General features: G+C 46.6%; 1 protein-coding gene across 1 annotated transcript in view; it reads right to left on the bottom strand.

Annotated features, from left to right (window-relative positions):
• RAD54L2 (RAD54-like 2 (S. cerevisiae)) overlaps positions 1 to 16,412 on the bottom strand; it is a gene marked incomplete at its 5' end in the record, with an annotated part of 17,277 nt that extends 865 nt beyond the window's left edge. Inside the window, 21 exon segments of the mRNA XM_009871215.1 lie at positions 1 to 161; positions 382 to 474; positions 1,053 to 1,142; positions 1,607 to 1,803; positions 1,918 to 2,114; positions 2,863 to 3,038; positions 4,283 to 4,488; positions 4,832 to 4,931; positions 5,287 to 5,402; positions 5,695 to 5,813; positions 6,405 to 6,656; positions 7,192 to 7,369; positions 9,031 to 9,373; positions 9,901 to 10,097; positions 10,818 to 10,951; positions 11,222 to 11,404; positions 11,823 to 12,055; positions 12,760 to 12,891; positions 14,512 to 14,547; positions 14,550 to 14,641; positions 16,214 to 16,412. Coding sequence (XP_009869517.1) covers positions 1 to 161; positions 382 to 474; positions 1,053 to 1,142; positions 1,607 to 1,803; positions 1,918 to 2,114; positions 2,863 to 3,038; positions 4,283 to 4,488; positions 4,832 to 4,931; positions 5,287 to 5,402; positions 5,695 to 5,813; positions 6,405 to 6,656; positions 7,192 to 7,369; positions 9,031 to 9,373; positions 9,901 to 10,097; positions 10,818 to 10,951; positions 11,222 to 11,404; positions 11,823 to 12,055; positions 12,760 to 12,891; positions 14,512 to 14,547; positions 14,550 to 14,641; positions 16,214 to 16,412 — 3,434 coding nt within the window.
• Between the last annotated feature and the right edge of the window lie 219 nt (positions 16,413 to 16,631).

Genomic DNA, 16,631 nt, shown 5'->3' with positions numbered 1-16,631 from the left:
CTCCCGGGCAGCCGCTGCCTCCGCGTACTGCTGCAGCTCACTGATGATCTCGGGGCTGTCAGGGGATATGGGCCGAGTGAGCTCCTCCGTGCTGGGGAGCTGCGGTGATGAGGCACTGTGTCTGCCATTGCTTGTGGACTCCAGGGAAGAGCTCTGGGAACCTAGAAAGAAGGAGAGGGAGGAGCAGGTGAGAAAAGCAACCTGGGAGAAAAACCTGGGGGCCAAGAGGCAGCAGCAGAAAGGAAGGTGGGGATATCATAGGGAGATTGTGGGGTCAGTTCTGAACACAGGCATCATGGATCATGGCCAGGGAATGCCACCCCAGACGCTCGGGCAGGAAAGCACATGGGCAAGCCTGACACAGCGCTCACAGGTCCCTACCTGAGGCAGCTGTCCGACGGTCTTCACTGCCCTTCGGCTTCCCAGTGGTCCGGATAGCAAAAATCCGCCCATCGCTGGTCCGGATATATGTCCCTGGAACAGAGGCAGAGTAACTTCATTCATGGTTTCCAGTCTCAGCTAAGGACCCTGGATCTGTAAGCCCGCAAGGCTGCCCAGGCAGGAAGAGGGTGGCAGCACTGCATAAGATCAGCCTGCACATCATTCAGAGAGCTCAGCTGGGGGCATCTGTCCCCTTCCTCACTCCTCACTTTCATCCTTTCAGTTTTCCTGGGCTAGAGTTTACCCCCTTGCAACGCGATGCTGGTGGGAAACACAGAACTTCATGCTTGGGACTAAGTTTGCTCTGTTGGCACCAAGAAGTTTTTGGCTGCTTGAGTACATGCAGTGTTAAGAACGAGACATCAGCCACAAAGTTCAACAGCTCCTCTCAGAGGCAGGAGCTGCCACAGCTGCAATAGGCCTGAAGCACCAGCTACAACAGCCCACCCAAGGCACGGCTCTGCAACAGAGCCACTGCAAAGTCCAGATCTCCTCCTCTTCTTGTTTCTTTTCCTCCCAAGGGACTGATTCATGCTTTTACACCCTAGTCTTAGCCTATTAGCATTGGCTAGGACCTTACCCACAAGTTCTACCAAGACAGAGACGCTTACCTTTTGTCCCTCGGATGATGTGGATGCTCTCGCCAGCACTGATCCTTGCCTGTACATCAGTGGATGTGTTTGTACCCGGAATCACAATATCTGGCAGTGGAGGAAAAACCAAAACAGTGTCCATGAAATTACACATCAGCCACAGTGAGGAGTGGGGAGATGCACCACTGAACCCCTTTGCCTGCAGTGCAATGTCTCTCCTATGCACTGTGTTAGAAGCTAGCCCCAGGTTTATTTCTGAGCAGCATACGAAAGCACCAGAGGCTCCCAGGAAGCAAGTCACACTGCTCTGGCACAGCATCACCCATCCCAACAAAAACAACTGGTGACAGGGTTGCAAGGGAGTTCACTCCCAACAACCTGCCAGGCCCAAGCCCCTTGCACACTTGCAAGGGAAATTCTCCAGGTACAGCAGAAGCACTCATATGCAGAGTCAGTACTAGTGACTCAGATGCTCACCTACTCACAGCCCACGTGGGCATCAAGAACTCACCCTGCTCCTCAGTTCATCATGGGCATCACAACTCAATTCACTGTAAGCATCAGCAACTCACCTGTGGTCGTGACAATCTTCTGCACAAAGACACCAGCTCGCTGTAGATAGTTGATAGGGAAGTTAACAGCAGGGTTGGAACTTGAGGCTGATCCTGCACTGCCCATGGGGACATGCCGAGGCATCATAGGAATGGGGGTGGATTGAACTGGGCGGACACTTGCCACCGGCTTGTCCTCACCCTTGAGGGCTGGTCGCCTAAGGGAGAGAGGAGGGAGGAAAGTGCAGTGCCCCGCTGACAGGGCTACGCGTCCTCTACCCTCCTCATTCCACTCTGCAGCACAGGAAGAAGGAGAAGAGGCAGGCACTCACCAGTTCCTCTGGCTAAAGGCAGGGATGCTCGTCAGACTCTGGTCACTGGCTGGGTAATACTGTGCGTAGGACGGCCGAGTGTATGGGACGGATGCTCGTTTTTCCTCCTCATAGCTCTTCTTCGCTGCTTTCTTCTCTGCCTTGGTCAGCTTGTGTTCCTTCCGGTCGATCAGCAGTGACTCGTGCTGAAAAGGCTCCTGCAACCCCACAGCACTGAGGTTTTGACACCAGCACACCACAAGAGGGAACCAACATGCCCCAAATGGCGGCCACCAGGTCCCCCGCTGCCTCCACCCCAGGCTGGAGCAGGCAAGAGGGGAGCCGAGAGGCAGGGCTGGGCACAGCGAGTCATGCGTGGGGCAACGCTGTGGATGTGACCAAGGCTCAGCTTGAGAAGTGGCAGAGTCAGGTAAGACATCGCTCACCATTGCTAAGCCTGCCCAGTCAAGGTCATCACTTACCACGAGCACATAGCAAAACCCAGGAGCTGAAGGTCAGGCTAAGAGGACAAGCACAGAGCCTGCCGAGAGGTCACACAGCCACTGGAGCGCCATGACACCCGGCCACAGGTCCACTCTGCAGCACCTCCCTACCAGTGACTCTTCACAACACTGGCGAGTGCTGGCTGCTCCAGATTTGTTTTAAAGACACCCCAAGAATCTAAGATATGCCACTGCCACCTTCCCACCCAGCACCAAACTGAAGAAACGGGTGCCCTGCAATCTGCCCCCAAACCTGTCCAAGTTAGAGCTGGCTCTAAATGCGTAAAAGATCTTGCAGAGAAGGGCAGGGCTGTTGGGGTCCTCTCTAGAGGACTTTTATCTATTCCCAGCAGCACACAGATGCTTTCTTCTTGCCACCATGCCCACATCACGCAGTCAGACTCCTCCAGACCTCCTCCCACCTGGGCAGTGCTGTGCTAGCAAGGAATCAGGTTGGTCTTACCTTGGTGATAAGGTGAGGATACTTGAGACAGGCTAATTGTAGAACAGACTCCTTCATCTTGCTTAGATTGAGGGAGAGCTGAGCAGGGTCAGACTCCTCTTCCACAAAATGCAGCAGGTTCTCCACCTCCCGTCGAGTGAAGTTCAGCACTGGGTTCAGATCATCCACCACCCGATCTGGAAAAGAGAGGGAACAGAGTGAGCAGAGAAGGGAAGAGATGAGTGCTGCTACCTGCAGCCCTTTCTACGCTCCTGTCCTAACAGAGCTCCCTCTCAGCAACCTCCATGATCCTCAGAAGCCTTCTATAATGTCAGGACAGGGAGGATAATCACGAGCCATGTTCAGAGATGAACCTGTTTGACCAAGTCAAGCTGACAAATGCCTTGTGCTCCAGATTGCACAGCAAGTCACTGAGCTCCTGGCATGCAGGAACACAAAGTTAGTTACAGATGGTGTCCAACCTCACATTGCAAGGCTGAAAGCACACAAACCCTGGGACAGAGCTGCAGACACATCAGTACGTGTCCCCCCACAAATTCCACCAGAAAGGTTCAAGTTAATAACCAGGTGCTGAAATTTACAGAACCCTTAAGTTGAAAGCTCAGAAAAGAAGCCACTGTCCTCCTCTCACAAAAGCCTGTAAGTTCTCCTTGAATGTTCCTTCTTCCTACACACAGGGTAAATGGGAGCACATGGAGAAAACATCTACATCCAAGACTCTTCTGGGAGCCAGCTGCCAGGGGACTCTGCCTCAGGTGCAAAACAGCAGACTGGACCAGTCACGGTGGGCCGCTGCCTCTGGAGCTTGGTTTCAAGACAAAGGACACAGGCAGCAGAACTCTTTTTGGGTCACCACAACCCTCAAACGCATGCTCTATGAGAGCAGCTCAAGAGCTGGCACAAGCCAGCACAAGATACGTTTGGTACAAGGGCAGGTCAGAACTGGAATGAATTAACTGTTCCTGCCTCCTAAGTAAACTCTATCAGTCAAAGGTATCAATATATATTTAACTTCACATCTTTTCCACTCTTTGCTGCTAGAGAAATGTACGTACAGGTTTATTAAATAAGTAACGCCCATTTGTAGACAATAATGTCCAGGCACGGGGGAAAAGAGAATGACCAAACCCCAAGTCTTCAGTCAGCCAGGAGAGCGGCAGGGAAGGTAAACGGCACTGCACTGGATTGGTAGCACAACTTCGCTGTCTGACGCTGGCTCTACAACCCCCACAAATTTCTTACAGGATCTCATGCCACTGCCAACTCATAAACATCAAACATAGCCCTAGGATAGTGTCTCTGTCACTTCTTTGGCTGTTTGGCTTTCAATCCTAAAAAAAAAGAAATTACGAAAACCACAGAAACAGGACTTAAAAGGAACGAAAGCCAAGAACGGAGTGCTATGTCCATCCACACTTACCTGACATTCCCTGCTTGGAGATCTGACGGTCATAAATCTTCTTCTCAAGGGTGTAATCAGAAACCAGTCTGTAAATGTGGCACGGCTTCTTCTGCCCGTAGCGGTACACTCGGCACACAGCCTGGGCGTCATGGCACGGGTTCCAAGAAGCATCAAACACTACCACTCTGTTTGCTCCAATGAGGTTGACACCCAAACACCCAGCACTGGAAATTAAAGACAAATTTCAAATTGCTGCTTTGGCCAATTTTCAAAGCTTCTAGGCAGGGACAATCATCACAGCCAGGAGTCCATGAAGTGTCTATGGAAAGTTCCCTCCAGTCATACCGGCAACTTCAAACCCCTGTTTGGTTTCCAAGACTGTTGCTAAGTTGTTGCAGAGGATTAAGGCTAAAATTCTACACCTCTAGGGCATTCAGAAGGAGATCACACTATCATCCCATGAGTCCTGAGTGCCTGTTACAAAGGAAATTAAGAACTGAAACCCCATATGCATACAGAGCATCAGTGCGAGTCCTCAACTGCACCCTTCCACTCTAGCCCACTTACCGCGTGGACAGAAGGAAGAGCCAAACAGAGGTGTTGCTGGGATCATTGAACTGGTTAATCAGTCGTTCCCTCTCGGAAGCAGAGGTGCTGCCATCCAGTCCTGAAAAGAAAATTGAGGACACATTTCAAAGTTCTGTATGTTTGGAGGAATCCCATCAAAATACATCCCCTTCACAAACACTGGTTCCCAACAAATTCTAGGTATTCCTCAAGACATACACTCCAGGACCCCAACTGGACCAGTTATCAGATAGTTGCTATCAAACTGACACTGTCTTCCCAAGTAACTACAGTTAGAACAACTTGAGAAAGATTTCATCAAAAAAATGCTTCAGAAGAACATTTTCACACCCAGGGACAACTACAAGAAGATGGTGGGTCACTTTCAGGAATTAGTCCATCACAGAAGATCTAATAGTGCCACACCAAAAGAGAGGAAGCTTGGTTGCACTCACTGTAATAGTTGATGTTTCGGACCCAGTTGTGAACTCCTCCATCTGAGCCTGGAGGACTTGGCATTGGTCTCTCTGCCAAAAACTCTTCAATGACAGATAACGTGGACAAGCTCTGGCTGCAAAATCAAGATCTCTGTTGAGGAGAAAGCTCCCACAGCAGCAAAAGTGGAGCATCTGAACTCTTCCCAAACCATGACAGCATTGACAGTTGTCAAACTGTGTTTGTGGCAGTACACCTCTCCCTAGTAAACTTGACAGTGGAAACAAAATTCACGGATGAAAACCAGGATCTAATACAACAAAGGAGAAAAGCGGAACTGCCACACCACTCACCCTGTGTAACAACCTCCTAGTATTAGGAGAACTTCAACTACTCCAGTGTTTAGTGACTGCAGATACTTCGCTTACCTGAAGACCAAAATCTTGTCTCCAAGCTTCACACTCTCTTCGATTAGGTGGAACAGTAACACCATCTTGGGTGAGTTCTCCAAGACTCCCGTCTGGTAATTACACAAGATGTCTTTGGCCTACCGAGAAACAGGAGACTATTACAGGTGGAGTTGCTCATTCCCTGTTTAGTTCAACAATCCTGTCTCAAGGTGAGAGAAATAAGTCATTGCAGAGAGGTTATATACATCCAGCCAGGTCAAGGTGACAAAGTTAGTCTCAACTACTGCTGACAACCTCCCATTCCAGAAGCTCCAAATGACAAAATTCTTGGAGATAGATGAATGAACATCGTCTTAACCTCTCGCAACTCTCTACTCAATCTCAAGACTTCTTCTCTAGCCCACTAGATGTACCGTCCTCTTATCTAGACTGAACTTCACCCTAACACTTTTTTCAGAATAACAAGTCCACAGCCTTTTTGGTCAGATGAAAACAACGGCATAAGAGTGCTGCCTCCTAAGAGACCCAAACCCCCTACACAGCACCATGCAGACACGCTTCTCACGATGCTCTGTGGTGGGGAAAATGCAAGAGAAATCCCAACTCTTAAACAGAAGAGCCATTTCTTTGCTCTACCTAACAAAGAGCTACAGCCTTTCAGAGTTAAGTATCTAGCCTATGTTTACCGTAACTCTCCAAATGAAGAGTTTTCCAGCAGTGGTACTCACCCACTCATAAGTAACGACCTGATTAGCTCTTTCTTGAAAAGGGTTGAAGCCCACGCTCTGGAGGAACTTGCTGTTGGTAGCTTCTCCAACCGGTGATGCCAATGCATTACTCTCTGTTTTGACCTTAATTCCCTGAGGCTGGCAGCGGGAATTAGTACTTGCTGTGCTAAGATCATCCACGTCCAAATCCTGCTCGTTTGCCAGATTCTCCTTTTGCAGAGCTTCATACAACACATCTGGATGGTTCCAGATCTGAAAAGGTAAGGAAAGAAAGTGGTTAAGCCTGCTGCTTGACTGAAAGCCCGCAGAGCTATTCAAAAGAAAGAACTAGTAATTCAGTCATGTCCTCACCATCCCAGCGTGGAGCTGTAAGGCACTGCAGAGAAAACCAGTCTGACTGCATTGAGCAGTGAAAACAGAGAGCGTAACTCTGCCATGACACAAGGAATAAACCAACCTAACCAAGGCTCTCCTGACTTTACAACCACCAAATTCTTTCCCTGAGAACAAAACAGAAGGGCACTGTGTACCCCACACAGCACAAACGCGGACATTACAGTATCAGCTGATGGCTGCAGGTTTCCTGCACAAAATTGAAAAATACTTTTAACATCCTCGCACCCCAGTTCTGGAAGTGGGGATCACAATTCTGTTGAGCCATTGCGGGGCACTCGTGGCAAAAAAAGATGTGCTTGGCCAACCACAATTCTGTCTCCTGCTTTGACTCATATTCCTGTCTTTCCCTTACATGCTAGAACATTTATTTGCATCTCCTGCCAAAACTTACCTTACAACAGACACAGAAAGCTTTGAGTGGGTTCAGTCCCAGCCAGCCACTGTTGCCTGCATCTCGAAACCGGTTCATGAACTCCGTATAAAGGGCCCGCTGGATCTTTGATAGACGTACCAAAATGACATGCTCTTCCTTAGACGGGAGCTGAACCTTCAGTACATTGTGGCCTCGCCTGAGGAGGAAATAAATAAAGATAGAGGGAATGGAACTTCCCAATCTGATCTCTCTGTGGCTGCCTGTAGGGTAAGATTTTGACTTCTTGCCCATCTGGCTGCAAGGAGAAAGACCTCTAGCTGCACGCTTCTCTAATGCACGACACTTCCAAGATACTCTCCCTGCAGCCAAATACCAACTGTAAGCACAATTACAGAAATCTCAAATGTTACAATCTTCTAGCACAGGTCACAGTGTTAAAAGGGTGGTGAGAGTCCTGTTTTCCATGGCAGTTAAAAAAAAAGAAGTAAGACTTAAGGTCTCTTTTTAACTCTGCCACTCCATCCAAATCACTGGTCCAGCATCTTAGAACTCTCATCTGAGAAACAAAGCTGACTTGTTTCCAGAGTGGAGGAGACACACTGTCACTTTTCAAAACTGAGGGTTCATGAAACACTTTCAGGTTCTTAGGCAGAGGATGTCAAAAGTGCACACCCAAATTAAGACATCAAAATAAAGCTGAGGTCAGTCTGGTGCAGTTAGAAGCGTTGTTCTCCATTACCAGAGTCTGTAGTACCAAAGCAATCCAACTTTACTTCTACCTCCAAGGCAAAACAGAGCCATAAGGACCAATTTGCAGTTGACAGGTTGAACATGACAGAGATTCTGAGAGAAATATGGAGCTGCTAATCTAAGAATCTCCTCTCCGCTTTTCTCTGCATGCTTAAGATTCTCCCACAATGACAGATTAAGCACCTGTTTAAAACTCAGTCCTATGAAGCTGGATTGATGAGCCAAGGTCAATTGTATGAGATTCGACAAGGCTCAGTGCCGAGTCCTGCACTTGGGTCACAACAACCCCAGGCAACGCTACAGGCTTGGGGAGGAGTGTCTGGAAAGCTGCCCAGCAAAAAAGGACCTGAGGGTGTTGGTTGGCAGCCATCTGAAGATGAGACAGCAGTGTGCCCAGGTGGCCGAAAAGGCCAACAGCACCCTAGCCTGTATCAGGAATGGTGTGGCCAGTAGGAGCAGGGCAAGGATTGTCCATCTCTCAGCACTGGTGAGGCCACATCTCAAATCTGTGTTCAGCTTTGGGCCCCTCACTCCAAGAAAGACATTGAGGTGCTGCAGTGTGTCCAGAGAAGGGCAATGAAGCTGGTGAAGGATCTCAAGAATAAGCCTCATGAGAAGCAGCTGAGGGAACTGGGGTGTTGAGTCTGGAGAAAAGGCGGCTGATGGGAGACCTTACAGCTCTCTAGAACTACCTGAAAGGAGGTTGTAGCGAGGTGGGTGTTGGTCGCTTGTCCTAGGTAACAAATGATAGGACAAAGTTGCATCAGGGGAGGTTTAGATCAGATATTAAGAAAAATTTCTTCATGGAAAGGTATGTTAAGCATTGGAACAGGCCGCCTAGGGAAGTGGTGGAGTCATCATCCCTCAAGGTGTTTAAAGGACATGTAAATACCGTGTTTAGGGACGTGGTTTAGTGGTGGGCCTGGCAGGGCAAGGTTAACAGTTGGACTTACTGATCTTAAAGGTCTTTTAAACCTAAATAATTCTATGATTCTACAAGGCAGCAAGACTAGCTGTACTGCATAAACTCATCAAACAGGCAGTCTAATTTGGGATGAAGGAGCTGTTTGCACGGACTACACCATTAAGAACTCCTCGTGGACTCACCGCTGCACAAAGCCTTCCAGCAGGCTATGGAGGACGTGACTGCGATACCTCATGAGACGGACATCTTGAGGGGTGCTGTCAATACACTGCCCATTCAGGATCGGGCGCTCAAACATGTTGCTGAATTCCTGCCGTGAGCCTAGAAAGTCAGGTCGGACGAAGTCTACCATGCACCAATACTCAATGAGGTTGTTCTGGAGCGGGTAGCCAGTCAGCACCACCCGCCGGCGGGAGCGGATGTTCTTCAGGGCCTGTGAAGTGCTGGCGTGGCAGTTCTTTATCCGGTGTCCCTCATCACAAATAACCACATCTGGGCCAGGATGAGACAAAGCTTTCTCAATCCCTGAGGACAAAGAACATTAAGTGTTAGTTAGAGATGAGTAAGACAAAATTCTGGTTTTATACGGTCACCAACTTCACAAAAAAAAAAAACCTAAGAAAAAGTAGGGTATTTCTGAAAGACAAAAAAAGCAGTATTTATGGGTGGCACAGAGCAAGGCGATTCAGGAAATAAAATGTGACTAGACACTAGCTCTGATTTAGCATAACATGGTAATGACCAGACATGACTGTCCCTTGATTTGGCATTGCATCAAGTTGGGTGTCTTGCATCATACCAGACTGACAAATCTCACACAGACAAATCCCCAAGTTCAGGGTACTGACTTCCACACTTACTTGCAGCTATTGCAAGAAACAGAAGACTCAACCTAAGCTCAACAACATTCTCTCTTCAAAGGCACAATCCTGCCCTGAGTTTGATCATGTCAGGCAAATGATAGGTTGTTTCCCTGTGCTGCCAGAGTTGATAGCCAGCTGGACAACAGGATCACACATTCTCTCTCCCTCTCTCCAGGACTGGCCTCTCACCTTTCAGAAGCTCTTGCTGCCGGTCTTCCTCATCCAAGTCAATAATGACAGGGCCAGTTTGTTTCTTTGTTTTCTTCTTCCTGCCAGTGGCAAAGGACTTCTTCAGTGAAAGGAGACGGTACATCTCATAGCCCATCAGCAGCACACCACCTTCTATCACCCAGTCATTCACCACCTTTGCACGTGCAGCTGTTGTCCTGCAAAACAAACAAACCAACCAAATACGCTTTCTCTCTTGTGCCAGTTTGAACAACTGGATTGGAGTCTGATGAGAAAAAAGAACAGTTTAAGTAATTGAAGCACTTTCTCACATCAAACACAATGAAGTTTCTTTAGGAGACAATGTGGTAGAGAGGAAAAGAAAAAAGCAATGACAAAAAGGAATGACAAATCCTTACAGGAACTGAGCTGTAGAATTTTGTCATGTACAAATGCATATCCAATTTGAGACTATCCTCTTTAAAGAGCTGTTGAGGAGATTGTCTCTGCAATCAGAACAAGTTGCTAACGTAGGTGGTTGTAATCGTCTAGTTGTTTATCCCTTGTTGTTGTCTACCAATGCTAGTGTCCCTCAATGATTCCTTCCCTGCTAGCCTGTTCAGAACTGGTGCAGATCAAGACACCGTCCTCACTCAACCCTCCCAGAGCACACCAGATCCCATCCAATAGTAAACACATAGCTAGGTTCCTGATATCAGCATACATAGAAGAACAGACTGAATGAAAGAGACAGCAAATCTCACACAGGTACCAAACTCTTCCCCTTGAGCCGGCATGCACAACAAATGCAGAGTCTGAAAGATCTAGGAGTTGAGGGAACAGAATTAGCCTAAACTAAACAGCCTGCAACAGTAATTCTGATAACAGTTCCCTAAGATGCAGTCCAAGAACTCAGAAGGCTTTTTGCTGACACTTACTTGTGTTCATCATTCAGGATGTGGACTTTGAAGGTACGGGGCTGGACTTCTTTGGAGTTATAATCAGCAGGACGGTTTTCAGGTGCTGGGAGCCACATGTTGAATTCTGCTAGCCAGTTTTGGAGCGTATTCACCTGAAAAAGTTAGCCATGGAAGGATTAAAAACCCAATTAACTCTCTTGGAATTTTAAGAGCCGAAATGAGAATGAAGAATAACACCAGCTGTGTCTAGACAGAAGGAGCAGACCACAGCATGCAAACTCAGGGACACAGAGTATGAAAGGGGGAGAAGAGGGGCAAGGGTATGATAGAGCTTGATTAGTCTCCTGTCTCACGTCAATCTTCTCTATGCAAAGAAGTAGTGCAAGGAAGCCCCTCACCCAGCCCTTCACGTGGCTACTTACAGGTACAATGGCAAGAACAGTCTTTGCTTCCGTGTGCCGAAAAAGTACATCCAAGAAAGAGATGACCTGTATGGTCTTGCCCAGGCCCATGCTATGTGCTAAAATACACCCAAACCCACTGCTGGTTTTAAATCTCTCCAAGGACTCGACCAAGTTGTCATACAGGAATCGGATCCCACCAATCTAGACAGAAAAGATAGAAAAGGTATTAGAATGGTGGGAGAAAGAAAATGAGACAGGTACATATTTACAGAGTGGCAAGCATAAACCACGAAAATAAAAAGAGGATGTTTCAAGTTCACTACTGCAATCTAGGGAAGACTCAGAAAGTCAATACTTTCACTCACAAAACTTTCTGAGAACATAATTATATATCAAAATCCATTTATAGCCAGAGAATCTGAATTGGGTGTGATTAGCTTGTTTATTAATGTAATTTTATTTTTAAAATGTTCATCTAAACATATAAAGCTCTGATTTGACTGTTCACAACAGCCAACACCACAATCAAACTAGTCACAGAGCTGACCAAAGTAGTTCTGCTGAGACTACGAGACAGGTTTGTCTGAATCCACTGCTTTTCAAGGCCAATATAGCCTACCTGATGAGGTTTTACTGCATGTGCAAGCTGGGGAGCCAGGAAAATGTCCTCCTCGTTTGGCGGATGATTGATGTTGACAATGACTTGCCCTAGAGCATCTGACTGGTTTAAGGCATCATTCACATGAGAGCCACTGCTCTCTTCACTGCCATCCTCCTCCCCTTCATTGCCAGAGTCACTGCTGTCCACAATCTGGAGGGCATCATCCTCTCCTGAGCTCAGCTCAATCACTTCTGTAATGTAAACAAAACAGGAGAGAATACGGGCAAAGGTTAACTCGATGTCAAGGCTTATCAAGCATGGGGAAAAAATCATATCAGTAAAAAAAAGCTATTGCTTCTTGCAATTCTACACTGGGCTAACGACCTATTCTGAACAAGCAGGGACAAGACAGGCACACACCAGGCAAAAACAGGAGCTTCTCTGAGTTCCCCCATGTTTCAGAGAACGTTGATTTGATCCAAATCAAACACGACATAGTTTCTGCGTTTGCCATTCTCCTCCTTATGTCCTCTTAATTCTCAAACCCAGACATGCATCTTATCTGTTGATACAACCTCTAAGGGCCACCAAGGAAATTAGACAGAAGTACTCTACTGGGGTGGCATAAAGGAGTCAGGTTAGATCCATTTGGGACAAAGGACACAAAACCCACTTTCACAATTCGTGTAAGCATTCTTCAGCAGAGCACTGAGCAAAATTAAGTGCATTTACAAAGAAGAAATAAACACAAGTTGGCAAGAGTGCCTGATGGGACATTTGATAATGTCATTTAGGACTCAAAGGCCAGAACTGGCCATATATTTGGAAGCCAACAGGCCTACAAAAATCTGAAGTGATTCACTTCTGGAGCATGTGACTAGATGAAAACAGGAGAGCTGTGGCTAAATAAACAGCCTATTGTGAGGAGATCAGACCGAGGCAATTGGTCACTTACCATCTTTAATGCTATTTTTTCCTTTAGCATCATCTTCACTGCCACTGCTGGTACTATCTAGACAGATCACTTCCTCAGCCAGGACCTGAGGGGGGAGCTGGGTAGCTTCTGCTGTTCTGAAAACGATGTCCTCTACAAACACAAATTACAAACAATAAGTAATTCATAATAATGGGGAAGGAGACAAAACTGTTCAGAAACCAGACAGTATTTCCTTCCACTTTTGCTCCAATAACTTAGCCCTGGAATTTTCTGTAACAGACTCTCACTGTCTACAATACTGCTATGACTCAGTTTCCTGGGTCACAATCTCCTCCTTTCTCAATATGCCAAAACAAAAGCCCATTGCTGACAGCACTCCCTGTTGCATACCCTGGTTGGGGCACACTGACCATATAACATGCTAAAGTCCCCTTTTTTTCTTTTTTTTTTTCCCCCCAGTTGTTGCTGGGTTTGGGTTTTTTTGTTTGTTTGTTTGGGAAGTCTCAGAAGTCAAAGCTGGTTTTCAACCAGGAGAGAAAGTACCAACTGCTGAAAGGATGATAATTGCCCTTTTTTAGTATGGACACTGCAATAATTACAGCCTGCATATCGTAAACAACTTTTGCTGATCAATCCACTGGTTTGTGTGTTTAAGTATTGCCACGTGGGGAGAGAGGTTAGCTAACCAGGCCAAATAAGCACCCCTGCAGTGACTCAGCAACCAATGGTGTTCTTCTGAGGCTGCAACCTACTCTATAACAGTTTAGGTGTTTTAAATAGCTCTTATTCCCTCCCCCCATGTAAAAGTGTTTTAAACACTTGCACTTAAAGGAGAATATGCATTTTCTCAAGAAGTAAAGTCAACTCAAGAACTCCCTACCCCCGACACAACTTCCAACTGCACTTTTCTGCCCTTTACCCCAGTCTGAGAGGCTGTGCTATAAAACCAGATCACTGAAACAATCCAGGTTAGAAGGCAATGCAAGAGTACCTGATAGGAGGCAACTCACTGGAAGACAAGGGTGATGCTTAACCATTTATACAGGCTGCTATTTCAGTGCTTGCCAAAACATGCCAGAAGGGACAAGGTTACATCATAAGCATCGTGCACCCAGTCTACTACTCCAGTATCCCTAGTACCAGATCCATGCATTAGCAGACCATTCACAGTAGAAATATGATCTGGACCAAGGACACGGCAGTTCTGTCAAGTCCACTGGTTTAAGCTTCCATATCAGGCGGAAAGACAGAAACTAGTTCCAGCATCCCACTTACACGCAATTAACTTGTCAAAATATCTTCAGCAAATGTTACCTGGCACCCTTCACCACGCAGCCACAGCTTCTTGATTCGGAACTAGCTCAGAAGTGGAACTGACTACAGTGAACCGTAAGTGGCTTGGAAAGGTCTTTCCAAGAGTTTACACCTGGAAGTTCAAGGGCAGCAGAGAATCATAGAATGGTTTGGGATGGAAGGGAACTTAAAGATCATCTTGCCAAATTCCCCTGCAGTGAGCACAGGCTCAGAGACCAGTCCAGCCTGACCCTGAATGTTTCCAGGGATGGGACATCTACCACCTAAGCTGGGCAACCTGTTTCAGACCTCCACTACCCTCACTGTAAAAAATTTCTTCCTTTTACCTAGTCTGAATCTTTTTAGCTTTAAAAAGTTACCACTTGTCCTATCACGGACAAGCACAGCACTACCTTCTTTTTCATGCAGTTTCTGTCCTTAAGAATCTTGCTCTGGGTGGCATCTCCCACTGCTTACCAGGAAGAAATTCTAGCGGTACAGTTGGTATAGTTCCTCCCGCTGCTCCCCCAGCCGTTTCCTCCTCTCCAACTCTTCCTGCTGGGCTGCTTTTGTCACGGCTTCCAGTTGGTCCTCACGTAACAGCTTTCTGAACACAGGAGCAAACAGAGACACATGATTTGGTTACATTCAAACAATTTCTTCTAAACCCACAAATGGCTGCACAGCTACCTCAAGAGATGACTGACAAGCTCCAGCTAGTCTGTCAGCTACACAGACCAGGAACATCATCACCAAAAGCTATAAACTCTACAGCCATTTCAAGGCTGTACTTCCTAGCTAGGGGTAACACTACTATTAGTCAAGGAAAAGACAAACATTTGACAGAAGCAAAATAAAGAAAGGAGGAAAAATGTGAGCGGCTAAGTATATATTTAAACTAGGTTATCATAGACTAGTTCTTCTATCTAAAAGGATGTTACTTATTGCTATGCAGTATATAAACAGAAAATGCATGAAGTCACTCAAAGTAGATACATGGGAAGAAATGGCACCGATTCCCCCAGAAAAAAATCATCATCCTGATTCTCCTCTGACACAGGATTTTCAGGAACTAGGACCTCTAATGGCTGTAGCGATTGTTTCAAAGGATGCTCTCAAAGCACCTTACCTTTACAGGCAACTTTCCTTACTTCCAAAAGCTGCCTTCCCCCTCTTCAGTTCCACATGTGCAGCCCAGGAAAAGAAGGCTCTTTTGCCAGAAGAGGGGTGTAGTACATAGAATCATAGACTGGCCTAGGCTTGAAGGGACCTTAGAGATCATTTAATTGAATCTCCCTGCCATGGGCAGGGATGCCTCTCAGGCAACACATGGGGACTGAACAGGGATCGAACCCGCGACCTTGGTGTTATCAGCACCACGCTCTAACTGACTGAGCTAAAATCCAGCTCCCTCCAACTAGCCTTTAAATCCAATCAGCTGCACGTTAGAGGGACATCTCTTATTGGTGTTTTCAAGCACTACTCAATGCTTGTTCTTTCGGCTTTAAGAAAATGTATTTGCACAAGCTTAAATATGAACAAAACACCATCAACAGGTTTACATACAGGGAAAAAGAGCTGCTTCCTGCCACATAAGTTCCTGACCCATTATGACTCTACTGAGCATTTTAGACTCCGATGAATAAAATTTCGTAGTGAATTACCACCTCACAACCTGTCCCCAAATACATGTGGTGATTTACACCATTAAACAATTACTGCTTTATAAAATCCAGGTGAAGTTGATTTCTAACATTTCAGTCACTATCCACAGCACTAGCATCCCTGCCAACAGGCACCCATGACAGTAGAGGGAAAGACTATATTTTAGGCTGTTTGCAATAAGAACCTCATCAGCAGATATCAAAACCTGGATATTTACTTAATGGTGGTACTGTTTTTCAATTACATGTCTTAAAAGCCAGCAGCAAATTTTTTGCAATATATTCCATAACCAAATATTCACTCTTCTGAAATACCAAACAAGTCTGCACCCACATGCAGCACTCTGTCTGAGATCATACTACTCCCACTGATGAAATCCTAAGGTTTTGGAAAAGAAAACCCATCTGGTTTGCCAGTAGTGGCAAAATGTAGCTCAGAAGCAAAGTCCAGTGATTCCATTTTTACCGAAAGGGCTATAGAAGACCGTAGCTCTTTCTGTCCTGCTGTTGCTTACCTTATGTTCCTCCGCATGTGAGACGGTTTCTGAGCCCTCTTCTTTTTGGTGTCCTCAGAGGCCAGGCTCTTGTGCTGGTTCTGCAAGAGTCGCTCTGCCCGCTCACTCTGAGATGAGGTAGTTGAAGTAGAGCGCTGCCATTCTCCATCCTCCGTGTGTTCAGCGTGGTCACCACTGAACACGGCTTCCTGGGGTTGGTCTGAAAAGACAAGGAGGTAATGACATGAGAACAACTGTGCTGGGCTGGCAGCTGGCTTTTACATGAGCATTCATCAGAATTTGAGCTGAATAAGAACCACAATCCCTATTCTCACGTGTTTGCAGGCATGTTTCTCTGAGGGTCAAAATTGGGGTCCTTTCTGACAGCCACTCCAAGAGCGTTAAAAAGTGTTACAGTGAAGGGCCTGTTCCCAACGAA

This window comes from Apaloderma vittatum, unplaced genomic scaffold (assembly GCF_000703405.1).
Source record: "Apaloderma vittatum isolate BGI_N311 unplaced genomic scaffold, ASM70340v1 scaffold3656, whole genome shotgun sequence".
NCBI classification, from domain to species: domain Eukaryota; kingdom Metazoa; phylum Chordata; class Aves; order Trogoniformes; family Trogonidae; genus Apaloderma; species Apaloderma vittatum.
Note: the sequence above shows the minus strand (reverse complement) of the source record. Positions and strands in the feature narration are given on the sequence as shown.